This window comes from Ursus arctos, unplaced genomic scaffold, assembly GCF_023065955.2.
Source record: "Ursus arctos isolate Adak ecotype North America unplaced genomic scaffold, UrsArc2.0 scaffold_14, whole genome shotgun sequence".
In the NCBI taxonomy this organism is placed as follows: domain Eukaryota; kingdom Metazoa; phylum Chordata; class Mammalia; order Carnivora; family Ursidae; genus Ursus; species Ursus arctos.
The window spans coordinates 56,217,553-56,238,393 of NW_026622808.1; the positions used below are offsets into that span (position 1 = coordinate 56,217,553).

The following is a 20,841-nucleotide window of genomic DNA, read 5'->3' on the forward strand; positions in this document are numbered from 1 at the left end:
TCTTCCCTTTATTTCCTTTATTCTTTCCTTTCTCCATAATCCTCTATTCTACTTCTAAATATTGGAGATTTTTAGAGTTTGATTCTAAATGATGGATCAAATTGCTCATGCCAAAAATTTAAGAGCCATCCCATGGGGATTACATACAGTCCTATGGCTTTAAATACTATATATATGCTGATAAATTCTATTCTTATAATTCTGGACCTTGCCTCTCCTCTGAGTTCAGTGCTCATGTATTATATAGCATACATGACATTGTCATTTAAATAACTCATGGATAAGACACCCATAATATGTAGAAAATAGAAGTCTTCAATTTCTCTAAATCACACCAATAATTTATTGTAATTGTATAATTACAGTAAAGTTGTTAAAAATGAATAAAAAACCCCATAATTTATAATCTTTATAATATTTTTTTAAAGATAAAGAGAGGTGTAGGTAAAGATTTAATAATCTCTACTTCCATATGTCCCATTCACTCCCTTGAGACAACCAAGGTGAATATCAAGAATATATGTTCTATAATTTTCTCTATATCAGTTAAAAGAGATGCTCATATTTAGGTTTTTACTTTTTTCTTTTATAATGGGATAATGTCATAGCAATATTTAGCACTTTTTAAATTTAATAGTGTAGCTCACTTTCCAAGAACTTCCCAAGTCAGTCCTTTATATTTAGATCATTCTTTCTAATCATTGACAGCATTCCATTCTATGAATGTTGCAGATATTACTCAACTTCTGCACTGATTTATTATTCAGTTGTTTCCAGGTATTCCCTTTGTACTTTTAATATAATCCTAATGGAATATAATAGACCCCAGTGCCCTGATTATTGCAATTTCTAATTGACCCTTGCCCACTATGTGCCCATGAACAGTGCTTCCTTTCAATATTGTGAAACTTCCCTGCCATTTGCTATATGTAGGTTTTGAAACCTGTTTTTCTTTCTGCAAGGACTATTTTCCCTGCTGTACGTCACCATTGCATGACTGTCTCTTTCTCATCCAACAGATCTGCATTCTGTTCTTTTCATTCACAAGATATGTCGGTTGGGATAAAAGTTAACCTGCTATAACACAGAGACCCTGAAATAAATGCCTCAAACAAGATAGGAGTTGTCTTGTCTCTACTATCCTGATCCAGAGTAGATGTTCCAGATCAGCTGTAGTTGTATTCCATGCAGTCACTCAAGTACCCAGGTTAATGGTGGCTCTTTCATCTTCAACAAGATCTTTCATGTCATGGCAATCTAGGTGCTGAGGGGATGGGTGGAGAACATAAAACTGTGGAGATTTCCTTTCACACATAATACATGGAAGTTTCACTCATTGTTTCTGCTTACTACATTAATTGAAAAGATGTCTGAGAAATGTATCCTCTGGTTAGAAAAGCATATTTGATCTACAAATCTATTACTGTGGAAGAAAGGAGAATGCTTTTTTGTACACAATAGCAGTCTTCACCCCACAATAATTACCACAATTTGTAAATGTACATTGGTTTATTTGTTTTTTAACTTGTGTTCTAGTTTTCCTATTAGATAATAAGCACAGTAAGGGCAAGGTACATGCCTGATTTACTTACCAATATGTCTTCTCTCCTTTAATACACTTCCTGTATTTTTTTTTTTACTTCCTGTATTTTTAGTAGGGGTTCAATACAAATTCGTTAAAAGAGTAATGTCATTTTGCAGGTTAAAAAACTAAGGTTCAGAGATGTTCAACAATTACCCATTCCTGGAGGCTGACTGACGATTCCAGGAATGTGGAAAGATGTGTACTTCCTGTGGATGGCTTAATGAGATAACTAGTTAGCTTTCTTCTAACATTGAATTTCTATGATTCTTTGGTATTCTATGAAATTACACCACTCCAAACAAGATCATGAAGCTGCGTTGTGAAGGAGTAGAATGAGAAAATTAGAAAATATACCTTCTTTCTCAATAGTTCAGTCACATAGAACTCTTTCCCTCACGCCATTCCATCCTAAATGCTCACGGACTCCATCTGCACATCAAATACCAATCATTAATCTAAGATGCTAAAAGACTGTAGCAAACTTGCTGCATACTTTTTGTTTTGTTTTGTTTTGTTTTATTTTTTTTTTTTAATCACACCTTCCCTGGGCAAGGAAAGTAAATATGTGCTGGGTTTTAAAGATTTCCTGCTGGGCTCCAGGCTGCCTGGGAGAATAAGAGCAAACAGATAGTAGGTAATGTTAATAAATGTCTTCATCACATACTCCATTTAATTATATGAAAAAGAAAGAAGAAAAGAAAAACAAGATTTTTAGAGATAATAATCAGTGTAGATAAACTGATCATCCACTGACTCTCTTGGTCAGTCAAGTATGAGTGTCCATTACTGTTAAGAATAATAAGTTCAAGATTCTACTTTAAAATGTTTTTTACTGCAAGGTAATTCTAAAGCTGTTTTGTTTGTTTTCCAAGATATTGAAGACTTTGAAACCAAAACAAGAAGCGCAGTGTCCGTCCGAGAAGGTCAAGGTGTGGTGCTTCTCTGTGGCCCACCACCACACTTTGGAGGTATGGTGGGGGGGTAATTGGGTCACACCATTAACGTGGTCACTGGAGGAGTAAAAAAGGCACATCATGTCTTGAAGTCAATGTAGCTCTTCATCAAATCAAAAGGACCTTGAAGCTCTTCATGTTCTTTCTACTGTATCTAAATAGTACTAATCTAAATCTTTTTCAAAAGAAATTTTTGTTCAGGCAGTCACTCAACAAACATAACCTTAAGGAGATGCAGCATGGCACCCAGTGTGAGCACCAGGGTACAGAGTGAAACTGAACACTGCTGTAGTCCAATGCTTGTCACCCTGAATGGCAAGAGATAATTTCTTTAACCTCTTTAGGCTCAGTTTCCTCATCTGTAGAATAGAGACACTATCTATTGTAGTGTCTGCATTGTAGTGCTGTTGTGAATATTAAGTGAGCTAATGAATGTAAACTGATTAGTGTAATGACTCATATTTATTCAGAAAAGAAAGCTGAGATTGTAATTTCATTGTTATTATAGACCTCTGTGGAAAAGCAAATTCCAGCATTCCTCTTGGCAACCTCACTTTAACTATTGGAAGATGAGAGCTACTCCATTAATTAGAAGCAAATTTTGGATGGCACAAAATCAGAATATCTCTTAGCAATGGTGAAATCATGCAGTCAATGACAACCTCTAGTTTGTAATAATCTGGATTGACCTGTGAATTAACCTGTTGCCAAAGGCCTCAACCATCCCTTTGGGGTTGCATTTTGTCAAATTCCAAATGATTTAGTAAAATTTGGTAGATTCTCAACCAACAGTGAAGCTGGAAGAGGCAGTATCAAAATATCCATGGAGTCATTTCATTTGGTACAATTTAATATCATACTGATTGTATTATAGTTACCTTAATAATAATAGCAAGTACTTACAACGTAGAGATCTAAATACTTTGTATGTATTAACTTTTAAATTTTTCACAGCAGCTTCATGAGAGAGATACTATGATTATTGTTTTACAATACATACAAATGAGAACAATAAGGTAGACAGAGGTTAAGTAACCGGTCCAACATAACACAGCTGATAGGCAGTGGAGCCAAGCTTCAAATCCAGGCAGTCTGGATCCTGAGAGCAGCCCTTTTCTAGTTGATTTGCACTCTGCAATGGGAAAATTTTGAAAGCAAATATAACAAATATTTAAAAATAAAGTGGAAGCAATCTTATCCCTATATTAAACAATCTTTTAAGAAGTTGAAAACACTTTTCAGTTATTTTCATTTTTACACAATCTCTTGAAATGCTGATACAAAAAGAAAAGGAAACTGATTAGAAGTTAACAATATTTTATTCATTAATATTAGAGTAGTATAGCATTATGCTCACCTGAAATATTAGGTGAGAGTTACACTGTTTTCAGTGCTGTCTGAGATAAAATAGTATTATTCCAGAGCATTGAAAAAATTTGATGGTGCTTATTTTTTAACCATAGGGACATTATTTTTTAGTACTATAACCTAAGATGACAAGATATACAAAGTCATGTCTGTTTGTGCTGTCAGTCTGTGTCATTTTATGCTCTGACTTTGGTCAAAGAATCTTGACAGAATTGAAGATTATTTTCAACTTTGTTTACACTAAATAAAGGTAGCAGAAATGTCAAATATTTGTAAATGAATGCCACATATTTTAAAAAGGCAGCGAATGGGACACCTGGGTGGCTCAATACGTTTAGCATCCAACTCTTGGTTTCAGCTCAGGTCATGATCTCAGGGTTCTGAGATCCAGTCCCGAATTGGGCTCTGTGCTCAGCGCAGTCTGCTTGTCCCTCTCCCTCCCTCTCTGTTTCCCCTCCCCTTCTTTCTCTCTAAAATAAATAAAATCTGTAGAAAAAATAATAAAAATAAGCAGCCAAGTAGAAGCTTTCCCTTGTTACCTTGTTACCTACCACTGTTAAAGTGTATGTTGATCATTTAAAACATGTAACCCTTGTAACAGTGTCTCTCTGCGTAATGCCATGAAATTAAGTCACAACAAACACTGCCTTCAGTTAAGATCTTTTTAACTGATTAACTTATGCCTATTGCATGTGAGTTATGACAAACTTCTGTGATACCAAATTTAATTATATCATACGTAATGTTTTAGCAGGATTTCAAGGGTATTTGTCAATATTGACTTCATCCAGGATTTATAGGAATTTTCATCTGGAGAGCTCTAGGGTGTGCCATGGGCTTCCTCATCTCTGCAAGGGCAGAAATACTGGAATATTGTTCTTCTGGTCCTTATAGTTCTCCCAGACCAAAACTGAGGGGAATATTGACAGACACCCTTTGATCCAATTATACAAATAGTCATCAATTAATAAGGAGAAAGTATTGATAATAGTAACAATGGCTACCAGTTATTGAATTGTTATCATGAACAAGCCCTGTAAGTGCTTTCCATTTATTTTCTCTTTCTCAGTATTCCAATAATTAAAAACAATAATTTTAAAATGAGGAACGCAAGACTCAGACAAACTAAGTAAATCAGTTTTCGGTTGGTAAATGAAGGCAAGATTCCAGTGCAGGAGTTTCTGATTAAAAAAAAAAAAATGCCTTTGGATAGAAAGCTCTGTAGTTAATGGTTAAACCTCAGATTGTTTAACAGTTTCAACACTCTTACACCTCCTGGGTTTTCTAAGAGTTCTAAGAGTGTCTTTAACTGGCTTATTTAAAACAATTCCTTATTCTTCCTTTTCCTTTCTCACCTTCCTATAAAGGTGAATTGTGCCAAGAAAGACTTCAAGAATGTAGAGAAACATATTGGTTGGATAACCTTCAAACTGGATTAGTGGACAGCTGGTTTAAAGTGAGCCGACTTTACACATAGACATTTTTGTCTTTGTAATTTTTTCCTTGGTTTAGAATATATATATATATATATATATATGTATATATATATATATATATATATATATATATATATATATACACACACACATATACACACACACACATATGTGTGTGTGTGTGTGTATATGTGTGTGTATATGTATGTGTATCTATATATATATATATATTTATTTTTTTCTTTAGTAAGTAACCATCTACCTAAAACTTGGTAGCTTCAAGCAACACCCATTTATTAGCACACAGTTCTATATGTCAGAAGCCAAAGGATGATGTGGCTGGTCTCTCTACTCAGACTCTTACAAGGATAAAATCAAAGTCTTGACCAGAAGGCATTCTCTTCTGGAAAGTCTAAGGAGGAATCCACTTCCCAGCTCACTCAAGTCATTGGCTGAATTCAGTTCCTTGCTATTATCAGAACGTTCTGAATTCTTTATATTTTCTCTCTAGTATTAGCACAAAAAAATTGGAAAACATTTCTTAACAAGGCAGGCCTATCAAATACATTTTAGTGTGTTTTATAAGACAAAAACAAAAAAACAAGAACTATGGGAGAGTAAGAAAAATTATCAACTAGGCTGAATCCTTTAAATTTACCCAAGAAAAAAAAAAATAGCTCCAGGAACAAAACAAAAGAAAAAAGTGTATAGATGGATTTCCCATATAAATGATTAGTGACAACTCAGTGAAATAGAGTAATCAACATAAGCCAAACTGAACAGGTGCTGTTATATGGATGTCATTTTTTTTTCTTCCCTCCAGAAAAGACCAAAGGAGACCTGACTCCAGAATAGGCTCTCTCATGGATGTTTTCCTACCCAATTTTTAAAGTAACCACAAATGTGCTATTCTTCTAGAAAGAGAGGATTTACAGATAAAGCTTATTCTAGAGGAAAGTACCCATAGTGAAAAAGAAAAGAAACCTAGGCAATAATGCCAGAACACAAAACTGGCACATTCTGCTTTATCTCTTAGAAATGTGATATTTGGACACAAACAGGAACCATTCCCTATACTCTGAGGAGAGAAGTATATTCACTCCCTTAATCCTATTTCTTAACTAGAGATAAACTCCATGATAAACTCCATCTTCCTAAAAAATATAATTCTAAAATATTACAGGGAAATGTAAGTTTTACTGAAAGTTTTGTCTGAAGAACACAGAGGGTGCTACAATGCACATCTGACTGAAACCCTTTTTTCCCTATTAGACATCACTTTCCTTTCTCGTAAAGGCTCTTAAGGGTAGTCTGTGACTTCCCTCATCTCCACACAATCTCTAACAATCCTTCTATTGGCTATTATAGTTATTATCCTTAATTTGGTTACCCATGTCAGAAGAATACAAGTCTCCTAGTTAGCCTCTCCGTGCTTGGCAAAGGTAAATACCAAGGTGCTTGGTAGTCAGCTAAATAAAGACTTTTCCTTTCCTCCGCTAGGTCTCTGGAGGATTCTAAGGTCTTTTCTCTACTTCCAGGTTTACGTGACAGTAAGAGGCAATACACTATTTATTTTACTTATTCATTTGGGGGAGGGTCGCTGAGCCTTGAGGTAGACTTTGAACTGCCATGCAGAGAGGTCTTTCATGGGTTTCCACTTAACTCCAGGATGAGCTTTGGTTAAGAGCAGCCATCACCTGTAACAGAGATTCTGCATAAGTCATTTGCAACAGCACTGAAAGCAAAATTTCAGACTCTCAATTTTTCTAATGATGTGAAAGCCTTGAAGCCAAAGCTGTAGGTTGGATATGAAAATAAGCTGTCAGTAGATCTTCATGGGTGCAGTGAGTTAGCCCAGCTTCACGTGAAATTTTCTTTAAAAATGACAGAGTGAAGAAATGATACATGTTTTTTAAAATAATTAAGATCACCTTCACTGTGAAATAATAGTTTCACCATATCTAAAGTAAAGCAGATTCTTTCCCTTTATTGTCTTGGTATAAAACTCTCAATCCTGGGCTCATAAAAATTATAGGTTTAAAATTTGTTTTAGAGGAAATATTCCTTTGTCTTCAAAGATATAACTTTTAGGTTGGTAGAACAATTGAATTTATGCCAGTAATTTGGAGTATCTATGTCTGTTGTAGGAAGATAGCACTGTTGTTTGAGTCCAGCGTTTGTATTTCCGTCAATAAAAATGTTGACAATTCAACACAAATGGAAAATCATTCCAGCAAAAACTCAAAATTGTGTTATAAAGAGGAAAATTACATTGAGGAAAAGTGCTAAATTTTCATATGCCCTTCTTCCCAATTAGTTGTTCTTTTTTTTTTCCTTCTGTTTCTGGTGTAAATGACAGTGGTGTTTTCTTTTTGTTGTTGTTGTTGCTGTTTTGTTTTTGGTGGTTTTTTGTTTTTGTGGGGTTTTTTTGACAGTGGTATATTCTCAGTGAGTAGGTCAAATCAGCAGTGACAGTATTACTTCAGGGTTGCTTAATATGTAAAAGGCAGATAGGCAGAACAGTTGCCTATTGATATAATAGTGATAACCATCATTATTGAACTAGTACTATAAACTTACTCAACAAATATTTATTGTGTACATACTAAGTACCACTCATTTTAGTGAATTTTAGGGATATAGTGGAGAGCAATGTGACAAAGTCTTTATCTTCATGAATCTTATAATAAATATAAAAACGTGACAGATGGTAATAAAAGCTAGGGAGAAAACTAAATGGTGGTGGGTGTTGGTATTGTATATTCTGAAGCCAAAGAAGGCTTTGTTGGCATTGAGAGGAGAACTAAAGCAATGAGAGAGTGAAACATTGAGAAAAGGCAGTTTGGGTAGAAGGAACAGCATGTGCAAAGGACTTGCAGTAGGGCTGTGTCTGGCACATTGGAAGAATAGCAAAGAAGCCAGTGTGGATAAAGAAAAGTGAGCAAATAGGAGCATAGATAAGGTTGTAAGCACTACCTTAAAGATATTATAGAGGCTTTAAATTTTACTATGAGTGAGATTAGAATGCATTATATGGTATTGAGCAAAAGACTGCATGCTTTCTCTGATCTCCAATTTAAAAAGTTTATTCTAAGGAATAGACCAAAGAGGGGCAATAATATAAGGAGTTAAAGGTGATTACAATGACTCAGGTGAGAAGTAATGGTGGCTTGACGCAGGATGATGGGAGCAGACCAGTGAACAAGTAACCATCTTCAGGAGATACTTAGAGGGTATACCTAAAATAATGTCCCAAAAGATTGGATATAGATTGTAAAGAGAAAGAGAGGAAGGGTTTTTGGGTTGAGCAATTACAAGAATGGAATGTCATTTGTTGGGATGATACCAATGAAGAGAGAGCAGGTTTTGGAATGGGGGAAATAGGAATTTGTTTTGGGACATTTTAACATTCAGATGTCTATTAGATAGAACAATGAAAATTTTGAGTATGCAGCTGGATTTACATATCTAAGGGGAAAGTTCTGGTTTGGAGAACTAAATTTGGTATTTACCATTGTTAAAAAAACAAAATTTAACTGCGTATATTTAAAGACCTAATTGGCTTTATTCGATGATTTATGAATTGGGCAGCATATCATCTTATGAATGGAAAGGAACCCATGGGATGCCTGGGTGTCTCAGTCAGTTAAGCATCTGCCTTCAGCTCAGGTCATGATCCCGGGATCCTGGGATGGAGCCCTGCATCTGAGTTGGGCTCCTTGCTCAGCAGGGAGCCTGCTTCCCCCTCTGCCTACCACTCCTCCTGCTTGTGCATGCTCTCTCTCTCTCTCTCTGACAAATAAATAAATAAAATCTTTTAAAAAAAATAGCATGGAGGACATTAGGAGATGGAAGGGAAAAATGAAGGGGGGGAAACCAGAGGGGGAGACGAACCATGAGAGACTATGGACTCCAGGAAACAATCTGAGGGTTTTAGAGGAGAGGGGGGTGGGGGGATGGGTTAGCCTGGTGATGGGTATTAAGAAGGGCATGTATTGCATGGAGCAGTGGGTGTTATACACAAACAATGAATCATGGAACACTACATCAAAAACTAATGATGTACTGTATGATGACTAACATAATAAAAAAATAATAAACAAGTAAATTTTTAAAAATTTACAAAGAAACATCCTAATAAAGTTGTCAAAGATATGCTTAAAAAAAATGGAAAGGAACCCTGAAGAGCTATACAAAATGAAAGACCTTTATAGGCAGAAAGAGGCAGGACAAAGAAGTTGTTCCAGCAAAGAGTAGATTGTTTCAGGCAAGGTCACCTTCCTCTGGAAGACTGGTAGGGTCTATCAGGTGGGTTGCCTCACTAGTGCTGACCAGGTAACTCCAGATTGACTGGTTAAGGGTCACGTTTCTGAGAGAGGCTGAAGTAGAATTTGATTAGGTATTAAGTTTTGGTTGGCTGACGTGGAACTTAGCACAAGTGACTCCATTTGGAGACTGTTGTCTGTCTGTCTCTCTCTTTTTAACACCGTATATAAATAGTGTTTAATATCACATGATTGGATAAGGTAACAAATGCCTTCTATATACTGGACATTCAGCTCAGCATTTTGTGGGCCTCAACTCATGTGACACTTTCAGAGAAAATTTCTCCATTCTATAAATTGAATAATTGTGTTAAAGAAGTTAGTGTTAACTTGGCCAAGAAGACATATCTTGAGTTTAAGCACCAGTGCATTTATTCTGTTGCCTCATCTGGTCTGGCATAATCTGGCCCACAGCAGGAAATAATTGCTAAGTGAAGTATAAATGGAAATAGCAAGTGTATCTATATTGGAGAATATGTAAACACCACCTAGAGAGGTGGATTGATTTGCCTAATATTAGTGTACCGTGTTATAACCAGAAAGATCATGTAGCTGACCAGAACCCCAGAGTTCATTCTTCTAGGTCCTGTGCTCCACGTTTCCTCTGTCTACTTTCAGAATCTTATTCATTCCCAGTAAGAATATTTTCCCTTGCTTTCCAGCACATCAAACAGAACTCTCATGTTATAGCCTGTTTCCATTTGTACAGCCCAGGGTTTCTCAACATCAGCGCTATTGACAATTTAGGGTGAGATAATTCTTTGTTATGGGGTTTGTCCTGTGCATTGTGAAGATGTTTAGCAACATCCCTGGCCTGTGCCCATTTGATGCAATGGCATCTCCTCTCCCAATAGCGGGAAAGAAAAATATCTCCAGACATTGCCAAATACCTCTCTCAGGCAAAATCACGTGTGGTTGAGAAACACTGGAATAACTCATCTCTTACATTCTCTGTATTTAGTTCACCCATAGAGGATGGGAATTGAGAAGAAAAAAGGAAGTCTAGTCCTTCTGTATTTGCCTCCCATGACTTACCCAGTCTTCCTTAAAATTGGAGGTTTCTCAGAAGTTCATTCAGAAGCTGGCTGTGTTTTCATTACTTTTTCAGGTAGGACATGCCAGCCCTAGAGTTTTTTGGAAGCCAGCAATAACAGGAACTCAGAGGGCCTTTACTTAGTGGTTGTTTGTAGGCCACAAAAGCAGCTATCTCCATGATTCTGAACAGGAGATGCGTAAATCAAAAGGGATCTAATAAAATCTGGGTGGTTAAGCAGTAATTGTGGAACAAATGAGTACTCAAATCGGAGTGGTTGTAAAGGTGTCAGGGCAGTGTTCTGGGTTACATCATAAACTTGCTCAGTACCGATATCAATGACTTCAACCCAGAAAAGGAATTATTTTTCTTGGATTAGGTCTTTGCCACTGAGCTAGCATAACCATGATTTACCACCCAACAGGCAGTCACATTTAACCTTAGAGCTCTGCGCAAGGTTTGCAGTAAAGTACACTCATGCCAGAATATTCCAAAGGGTAGATTTATCCACTAAATCTGAGCACTGTGCTTCAAATTCTTTATTCTTCTCATTTATTTTCTACTTCTAGAAACATACTACCAATTTTGAGGTCTGCTTTATGGAGCCAATAGAAGTTCTCAATGTCAGTGTTTATCATTACTGGTCTCTTTCACGTGGGATACTTCCCCTCTAATAAAAATTACATCCCATATAATGGGTACAATTGCATATATCTCTTGTGTTTATACTTTAAATATTACAGTGCAAGATATAGGGCTGTAAAAGATGTCAAAACATAATCATGCTCTAAGGAAAATAGGATTTGTTGCATGCTTGAGAGAGCAGCAGATATAGTCTTCAGTTGCTTACTGCAGATCTGCCATTTCTAATAATATTAAAATTGTAGAGGATGGTGTCAGTGTGAAACTACAGGCAATGCTTCAGGAAAGACCAATTATCATTCAGTTCTAATGTTACTGCTGAATCATCATAGGGAAAATGCATCACAATCATTAATAACAGATAAATGTCATAGATGGTGGAGAAAATATTTTAAAAATTCAATGATTTCAACTTAAGTGGCTCATGAATTATACATTTAATTAAGAAAAGCCAAATGGGAAGGATTTTAAACTTCCAATTTGTAAGAGTTTTTTTTTTCTTTCCCCATTAAAAATATACAGATTAAGCATGACAGTGGCTGATGATAGAACAAAATAGATTAAAAACCCCACTACAGCCTGACTATTTGGGTGAATGGGAATAGGGAACCCATGGGGAGAAGGGAGTGACAGGAAGGGCTTGCAGGTTAGCATCTTCACCAGTTCACAGAGGAGCACAAAGGGGTGCCTATGTCTAGTCACAGAGCTGCTGCCATCTTCCCCTCTGCTCGCTCACCTATAAAATGAGAAGACTGAGCTGAAGATCTTTAGGTCCCTTCCGTCCCAGACATGCCATGCAACTGTGAACTGAGGAACATCTTCTCCAGGCTCCCACATACCACCCAAAGAGAAATATATAAGATGGCCACCATTTTATCAAACTCTGAGCCATATCCCTTCCTGGTTTGATTAGGCATAGGAGATTGAGAATTACCATTATATTAGTGATTTTCAAAGTAGTGTTCTGGGACCCACCAGTATCTGCATTTCCAGGGAATTTGTTAGTGATGTAAATTCCCTGGCTCCTTCTCCGATCTATTGAAAGAGAAACGGGGATGGTAGAACCCAGCAGTTTGTGTTTTACCAAGTCCTCTAAGTGATTGTTATTTACACTGAAGTTTCAAAATCTGTCCTCTAGTGAGGCCATTTTGGAGAAAAGAATTATTTCTTAATGGTTTAACAAATGCCTTCTATTCCCTGCTAATAGTAGCTGTAAATGTGTTGAAGTAATTGAAATGACAGATTGACATTTTACCCTGTAAGATTCTGAGGAAATTGAACACAGGAAAGACAATGTTGATGGGTGAGGGGATGGGTGATGAGGAACATTTGTAGTTCTGAGTAGACTTTGATATGCAGAGAGTTTGGGTGTGTAGAAGGAAGTCTGAGAGTAAGGAAGAATGCTCCAAGAGGATCATATTGACATAGAAGAAGAGGATCAGTTGTAGATACATAGAAAAGAAGAAAGGTAGTATTAGGGAAAGAGCAAAGGATTTGGCATCTGAAGGATCTAGGTTCAAGTCCTCCTCCTTCTACACGCAAACAATGTGATTTTGGAAAATTACTTTTATATTCCTAGCTCCAGTACCTTCTCCTGTTTAATGGGCTTATTATCAATAGCCAACTAGCATCACAAAACAAAATTCTGGGATGATGAAATGGGTATGAAATAAAAGTACTCATTTTTTTTATTATTATTCTAATGTAATCTTCCTTATTTCTGGACAACTTTCTTCTGGCAGCTTCTAAATGTTCCACTGTTAAAGGAATAGATCAGAAAGTTTTAGCAACTAAGGTAAAAATGAATTCACCAAGGGAGAAATGGAAATTACAGTCTCAGGTCTTAAGATTATAGGGTAAAGAATACAAAGATTTCTTGGGCATTAGTGGCAACCTATAATTTCTGCTAAGTGAGAAGGGTTAACCTTGGACTTCGGAGAGGTTGAGCTTATTCCTCTCTTCAAATCAGCACTGAATAAAGATCCCTAAACTGAGACATGGCCCTGGGAATTTGCTCAAGATTGTCTTTATTTCACAAAAGGTTCAAAAGATGAGGAGTCACTGACAACATGGGAATCTGAACTACTTTTTTTTTTTCTCCTCTTTATATTGAGGAAAAATTTACTATCTAGATACCTCTCACTTTCAAACAAAAACCCTTTGAGCATCTCTTTGGTGGAGACAGAGTAACAGGCTTAGAAGTGAGGCAGCAAAGGACATCAGTAAAAAAACTTAGAAGCAAGAGACCACATGAAATGATAAAAGACTCCAGTAGGGACTTGCAAAAGCAATGAAGTTTCAATACCCTGGAACAGGAGGACAATGTCAAAGTATATTTTCAAAAAATAAAAAGTGAATTGCATTTATGCATACTTGATCTAAAAGCATTAGACTCTTAAGGAGATCAAAGGAATGTTGAGGGTGGAGTAGACAGTTCACAGAAACATAGATTTAACTTCCCATTCATTGCAAAAATAAATATTTTTGCAACGTCTCAAACAGCTCATCCATTCTCTGCTTGGCCATCTCTAATGATAAAGAGCTCATTACCTCATAAATCATCTGCTGTTATAGCTCTGAAGTTTAAATTGGTCTTCATTATATTAAAGGCCATTGGGCCTTCTGTAACCCCCAACAGCCGAAGTCCTATTTTTGCCTCCTGGACATCAATAGAAAGGGCTTTCTTTTATGCACATGACAGCAATTCAAAGCTATGAAGACCGCTCAATTGTTCTTCCCCACCCTGTCCCCAGGGTAAAAATCTAAGTTCTTATCATTTTCTTTTGTGATTTAACCTCCAGCCTTTGTTGTGTTGGTTATCTGCCTCTTGATATACTTGAGATTTTTAATCCCCTTTCAGTAAGGGGTGCTTGGAACATAATATTCCAGCTCAACGACATGAGCCCTTCATAGGGTGTTGAAAATACAGATTCCATGATGCTTCACTCAGATACAAGGAAACCAAATTGCTAGGAATAGGATTAGCTATCTGTATTTTAACAAACTTCCTTAGTGATTCTAATGTGCTCTGAATAAAACGTAATACTCCAGTCTGAACAGTTCAGAGTAAGAATGAAAAATATTATTCACCATATTGTTTTACAAGTTGTAATTCATTCTAGTGTTTAGTTTTCCTGACACTATTTCCATCCTGTTTTTTCCCATTACACAAATATTACATAGTAATTAAGAACTATAATATGAAAGAAACACATTATGTAGAAACTCAGAGTCTTTTGTATTTCTTCCCCTCACCCTAAGAAAACCTCTATATACATTCCTAGGTTGCTAAATTTAATAATTTGTATAAAGGTGCGCACACACACACACACACATACACATACACAATGCTAAACATCTTGATTTACAATATGCTTTTACATAACCATACATCTTGGATTTTTTTCTACCTGAACACTACTTTTATAGATTTAATAATGCCACTCTTTACATTTTCGCATTCTATACATAAGTAGCATTTTTGTTGATTGTTCTCTGACATACCTCTCATGTTTTCTTCTTTCCTGAGAATTATATTAGAGTTCTGTCAATATAGATGAATTCATTTTTACTAAAATAACTTATGAATTGTTGTTAGAATTTAATACTTTAGCTTCTCCCCACTATTAATGGTCTGTTTGTATCCTTCCTTCCTTCCTTCCTTCCTTCCTTCCTTCCTTCCTTCCTTCCTTCCTTCCTCCCCTCCGCCCTCCCTTCCCTCCTTCCTTCCTTCCTCCCTCCCTTTCCTCCTTCCTCCCTTCCTTCCTCTTGTGCTTTCTTAAGTCTGTTCCCTAAGTCTACTGTTAGTGCTTTATTTTTTCCTTGGTGGAAGAGATTAATAAAGATGGCAACATTCCCACACTCCCACTTCCTCATAAGTTTTTCTATATAGATCAAGTTTTGGCTCTACCCTATCTTGTTTCTGCACCCATTTTTTTGTATTGTTTTGGGTTTTTTGTTGTTGTTGTTTTTTAAAGATTTTACTCAATTATCTGAGAGAGAGAGAGAGAGAAAGAGAGAACATGAGAAGGGAGAGGGCCAGAGGGAGAACCAGACTCCCCACTTAGTGGGGAGGCCGATGCAGGACTGGATCCTGGGACTCCGGGATCATGACCTGAGCTGCTGACAGTAGCTTAACCAACTGAGCCACCCAGGTGCCTCTGCACCCATTTTTAATATAAGTGCAGATGACAAATACAACCCACGGCCTCTGCCTGAACAAGAGGCCCCTGGTTGCTTCAACTGTTCTATGAGCAGTGATTTCCTGGTATGTGATTTCTAAGTTCAACTGAAGGTGATGATGTTTTCAATCTGTGTAAACCCTTCTTCACTCCTAGCACCTGTGCATTTCAGTTATTTTGGAGTCCCTTTAGAACCAGTTATATTCTTCCATTTCCCAGACATAAGTTCAGTTCTATCTAGTTTCCATGATACATACAATTTCTTAGTCTTCAGATAGTACCACACTTAAAAACCTTAATCCACAAGAAAAGTTTTCTTTGTTCAATGATTTCTGGCTAAAATTTTTTTAAATTGACATGTTATTTGTGCAAAGATATGGAACAACTATAACTCTCATATATTTCTGGTGGAGAATTCAACTGGTACAACAACTTTGAAAAATTCTTTTGTAGTTTCTTATAAACATACATCTATCTACCTTATTTTTCACTCCTAGGACCTTATCAAGAGAAATGAAAATTCGACAGACAGTCATTTCAACCTAATACATACAGTCATTTCAACCTAATACGTAATGTTTCCAACCTGGAAACAATCAAAAGACTCATCAACAAGAAAGTAGCTGGACAAATTGTGGTATATTTATAAAATGGAATATTACTCAGCAATAGAACACAAAGAAGTACTGATAGGAGGGGCACCTAGGTGGCTCAGTTGATTAAACATCTGCCTTCGGCTCAGGTCATGATCCTGGGGTTCCAGGATGGAGTCCCACATTGGGCTCCTTGCTCAGCAGGGAGCTTGCTTCTCCCTCTACCCCTCCCCACTGCTCATGCTCTTGCTCTCTCTCTCTCTCAAATAAATAAAATCTTTAAAAAAAAGAAGTACTGATAGTCACACAACATAAGTGAACATTAAAAAAATACATATTAGGAGAAATCAGACACAAAACACGTTAGTGCAGGCATCCTTTGGACTGCACATTGAGAGATGCTGTTTTAATGTGAGCATTTCTGAAGAAATTCAGTGTGCATTTTAAGCCCGTAATATTTTATATATGTTACAGCTTTTCTTAATACATCCATCCACTTATTCTCTTGGCATGCCATCATTGCACCCCTAAATGCACAAAGCCAGTGATGGGCAGGATGACTATATAATGTATCATCCAAATTTGAATATATTTGAATATAAGGGAATATTACAATTATATCAGGACAGCAGGCATAAACTGGACCAATGGGCACAATTTTATTCTAATTTTGGAGAAGAAGGCACAAAACTTTCAGATAAGAATGAATACAGTAAGGATAATGCTTTTTTTTTTTTTTCTGTTTTCCAGATTTGTTTTATGCATGGACCTTCAATGATAACCCCTTATATGTTCAAGAGGACAACAGGCGGTTTGTTTCCCAAGAGACAGGAAACTTGTATATTGCCAAAGTGGAACCATCAGATGTGGGCAACTACACTTGCTTCGTAACCAACAAGGAAGCCCAGAGAAGTGTTCAAGGACCACCCACTCCATTAGTGCAGCGCACTGATGGTAAGATAATGAGCTATCTTGGGAATACACTTTATCGGTCCCTTTTGAAGCCTGGGGACATCTGTTGGGCTTTCAGCTTCCCTCTGGTTCAGAGGAACCACATCATCAATGAGTTGAGATTCAATTTACAAATATGATGAAAATCAGATATTATAAAAATACAATAGAAAATTCTATAACTCACATGGTACAGTTTATATGATTCTAGGTATATCATGCCATTTCTTCACTGGCATTGGAACAGATCCTTTCGTTACTTGAGGAACATTTTGTATAAAAAAGTCTGTTTGGGGGAATAGGCGTGTGTGTGTGCACGTGTGGGTGCTGCCAAGCTTATTAATTGAATAATATTGTTTTCAGTAAGCATATGATGCAGCTTCTCTTTAATGCCTCTTTCTTTTCCATATTTGTCTTTTTTGCTCACCCTTTATTTACCTGGCTGGCAAAATGGGGAAAAAATTCACATCCAAGGAAAGCAAAGCAAGCAAACATTAATTATAAGCATTCCAAAGAGGAATGAAACACAAGATTCATATGAATTATATTCCTCCAAGGAACATAATTCAAATGGGTCTCTGATGAGTTTTGTAGCTTAGTCAAGACATAGCTGGCACAAGATTTAGAGAACTAGAAGACCTAGGAAAGTCATCGAAGTAGAATAATCCTCCAGTCAATTCTTTAATTAAATATTCACAGTGGTACATGTAAAGATAGAAAACCTGTTGATGCATTTTGTGATCAGATCTGGACTTGGAGTACCTCATAGAGTTTTTCTCCTCCCTGAGGATTTTAAGAGCAAGAACATATGCTAATGATGGCTAAGAGAATTATGGAACTAGTTCCGTACAGGGAGTCCTTACGACAGAGCTTTTATAATCACTAACCACCCAAATATATTTGCATCGTCCTAATTCAGAATTCAGCAACCACTAGATTTATTCATGAGTCCAATTTCTCCCCTTCAGTGAGTAGTCTGTTCGTGACAGAAAGAGCTCATAAGCCAATAATATGCATAGACCTTCTACCATATTTTTCCTTTTTCTGGTCTACTTTTAGTTCCTCTTTCTCCCCTTCTTAATTCCTTCATTCTTCTATCCCCTCTATTCTCTTCAGTGCATACGTGGTAAAAACAGATCAGAAGAATTATACTATATTAATGTTAATAGTATTAATATAAGAAATATCAAACCTCTTCTAAAAGTCACTCTAGAAATATCAGCTGTCAAGAAAAGAGAACATAGAAAATTTAACCAATTTAGTTTGCTGAGCTAGTACTCTCTACCACCTCAACCATAGCTTCTTTGAATGTTTGGAATGATCAAGGTCTTAAAAATCAAGTATTTTTATTTGGTATATATTTTGTAAGTTTCAGCTTCTGTGCAAGTGTACTGGCCCTCAATAAATCATTAACCTTTGGAATGTATTACATTGGTATTTGTTATATAAGTTAAAAATAAAAGATCAAAATTTTTGAGGAATCTTGATTGGCTACTGATTAAATTAATTAAGTTAATGAGGATAGCCTAGAGATATATTCCTGTTACACGTCTGGTAGCTAGCATATTTACATACATTAGACTACTGTCCTACCTGAATCTTAGCCCATAGCCACAATTCCTTATTGAAAAATTTAAAACTATAAAAACAAATGTTTTTTATAAGTTTACAGAAAACTCATTTAAAAGTAAATCCTTAATGAACTGACATAAGAATATTTATGTCTTTATCTCAATTATTGTTGTTACTTTATAGGTTTTGTTGCGGAAATACTGTTATTTTGTATTAAGAGACCTCCTACAGTATTAACTGAAAATTTCTTTATTCCTGAACAGATCTGGCCCCGTGAGTTCCGTGAAGGGGTGATCTGGATATCTCTAGAGAAGAAACGTTCTTGATAATTCAGAAACATTTTAGAATCTAGATGCATTCATTTCTTAATTAGAAGACAAATTCTTTGTAAGATTCTAATATGGAATGTAGGGAAATTTGGGATGCCTCTATTCTGATACTTTGATATGTCTTAGATATTTTTTTTAAGCAAGAAGGGAAGGAACTAATTCCTTAAGTAGCATCACGTAGTTTCTTTGCCCTCTATCACTCATTAAAGAATATGAAAATGTTGTTAATTGAAGGACAAAAAAATCAGATTTTGGTTAATGAAGCATTTACTTCACAGAAAACTTCTATTCTCCAGAAATGCTGCTAGCTCTTTTGATATTTAACAGGTGTGATGGGGGAATATGAACCAAAGATTGAAGTGCGTTTTCCTGAAACTATACAAGCTGCAAAGGATTCATCTGTAAAACTGGAATGCTTTGCCCTTGGAAAGTAAGGTTTTTTGTTTTGTTTTGTTTTGTTTCTGGTTGTTTAATTTTTTTTAAAACCTTTTTGTTATTCAAACATTGCTCTAAGGTAAATTACCAAATAGATTTCAAATGCTGGGCAAAAGTGGAACTTTCTGATTGGAATTTAAACAAACATGCCTAATACTCTGAAAATGATTGGGCCTGCAATTCTCCCCTAAATGTGCTGATATTTCTTCTAGTTTGAGCATAATGAGTCCCATTTGGGCAGCATCTTGCAGAGGAATATGTGTGCTTGTGTAAGATGGTGAACAAGTCACTAAATCTCCAACATATCCCTCACTCCATCTCATCCTACATCCAGAAATATATTGCCTGGAGTGTCTTCTTGCTTAATTAATCAGCAATTCTTGTACATGAGAAAACCTGCACTGCAGGTTTCCAAAATAAAACTAATTAAAGGCCATTGTTCATAGTGGATCATTAGAATTGAGCGAAACCTGAGTTGGTAGTGGAGGCACTTTGTTTTACTCAGATAAGTGTTTATCAGCCAGCAGGTTTAGAATGCTTTTAAGTCAGCCAAATAGTTGCATTTTTGCATAGGATATCCAGACATCTCTTTGCCTTTTGGCAATATTTAGACTTCATTTTTATGCCTCTAAATACTATTACCCAAGTAACAAAGAGATAGATAGACTAGTTCTGTTGTTTTTGAACAGTGTGCATATGAATTACCTGGGGACATGGTTAAATTGGGATTCTGTAGGTCTGAGGTGAGGCTTGATTTCTCCATTTCTAACATGCCTCCAGGTAATGATGATTCTTCTTGTCTAGAAAACGTATTTTGATTAGTAAGAGACCTGACCCTATCAAATTTGAGGGTTTACCTTTAAATACAGAGTCTTTTCCCAAAGTGATCATCACATTTAGAAAAAGTAACTTATGTTCCAAAACATGAAAAACATTTTTAAAAGTTTCCGTTTTGTTATTAAGTAAATATGAAGTGGGGGAGCTAGGTTCTTGTCTCACCTAGTCTAAGAATGAATCTTGCAGACAAAGGAGAGTGAGTTAAGCGACAGAGTTTTATTAATCAAGGATACAGAAAAAAAAGCTCTCAGGAGTGAGGGGGGGCTCCCCACAGGGTTGCCACTGAGGGCTTTTAGGGTTGATCTTTTATTGAAAGCTAACGAGGGAACTTAAGTCTTTTTAATTTCTCTACTGACAGCACCTTTGTGTAAGCAGGACTAGCGATTACATCTTTAATGGCTAACTTCTTTTTAGGATCTGTTTATTCTTTGTTGGTCGCAGGTGACTGTCATAAAAAAAAAGACACCTAGGGCAGGGTGGTCTGATGTGTTCCCTTTTCTCTGGTTCCTTACACCTGTGCACTTTGGGGATTTCTGTGAACCTGATTACATAGTCCCCTACCTATCTCTCCCTACCTAGCCCCATCTGTCCTTTTCTCAAA

At 36.3% G+C, this 20,841-nt stretch overlaps 1 protein-coding gene across 1 annotated transcript in view; it reads left to right on the forward strand.

The window, feature by feature from the left end:
- Positions 1–20,841, forward strand: part of LOC113257094 (contactin-6) — a 268,941-nt gene that overhangs the window by 153,921 nt on the left and 94,179 nt on the right. Inside the window, 3 exon segments of the mRNA XM_026501252.4 lie at positions 2,458–2,553; positions 16,867–17,070; positions 19,296–19,398. Of these exon segments, the coding sequence (XP_026357037.3) occupies positions 2,458–2,553; positions 16,867–17,070; positions 19,296–19,398 (403 nt within the window).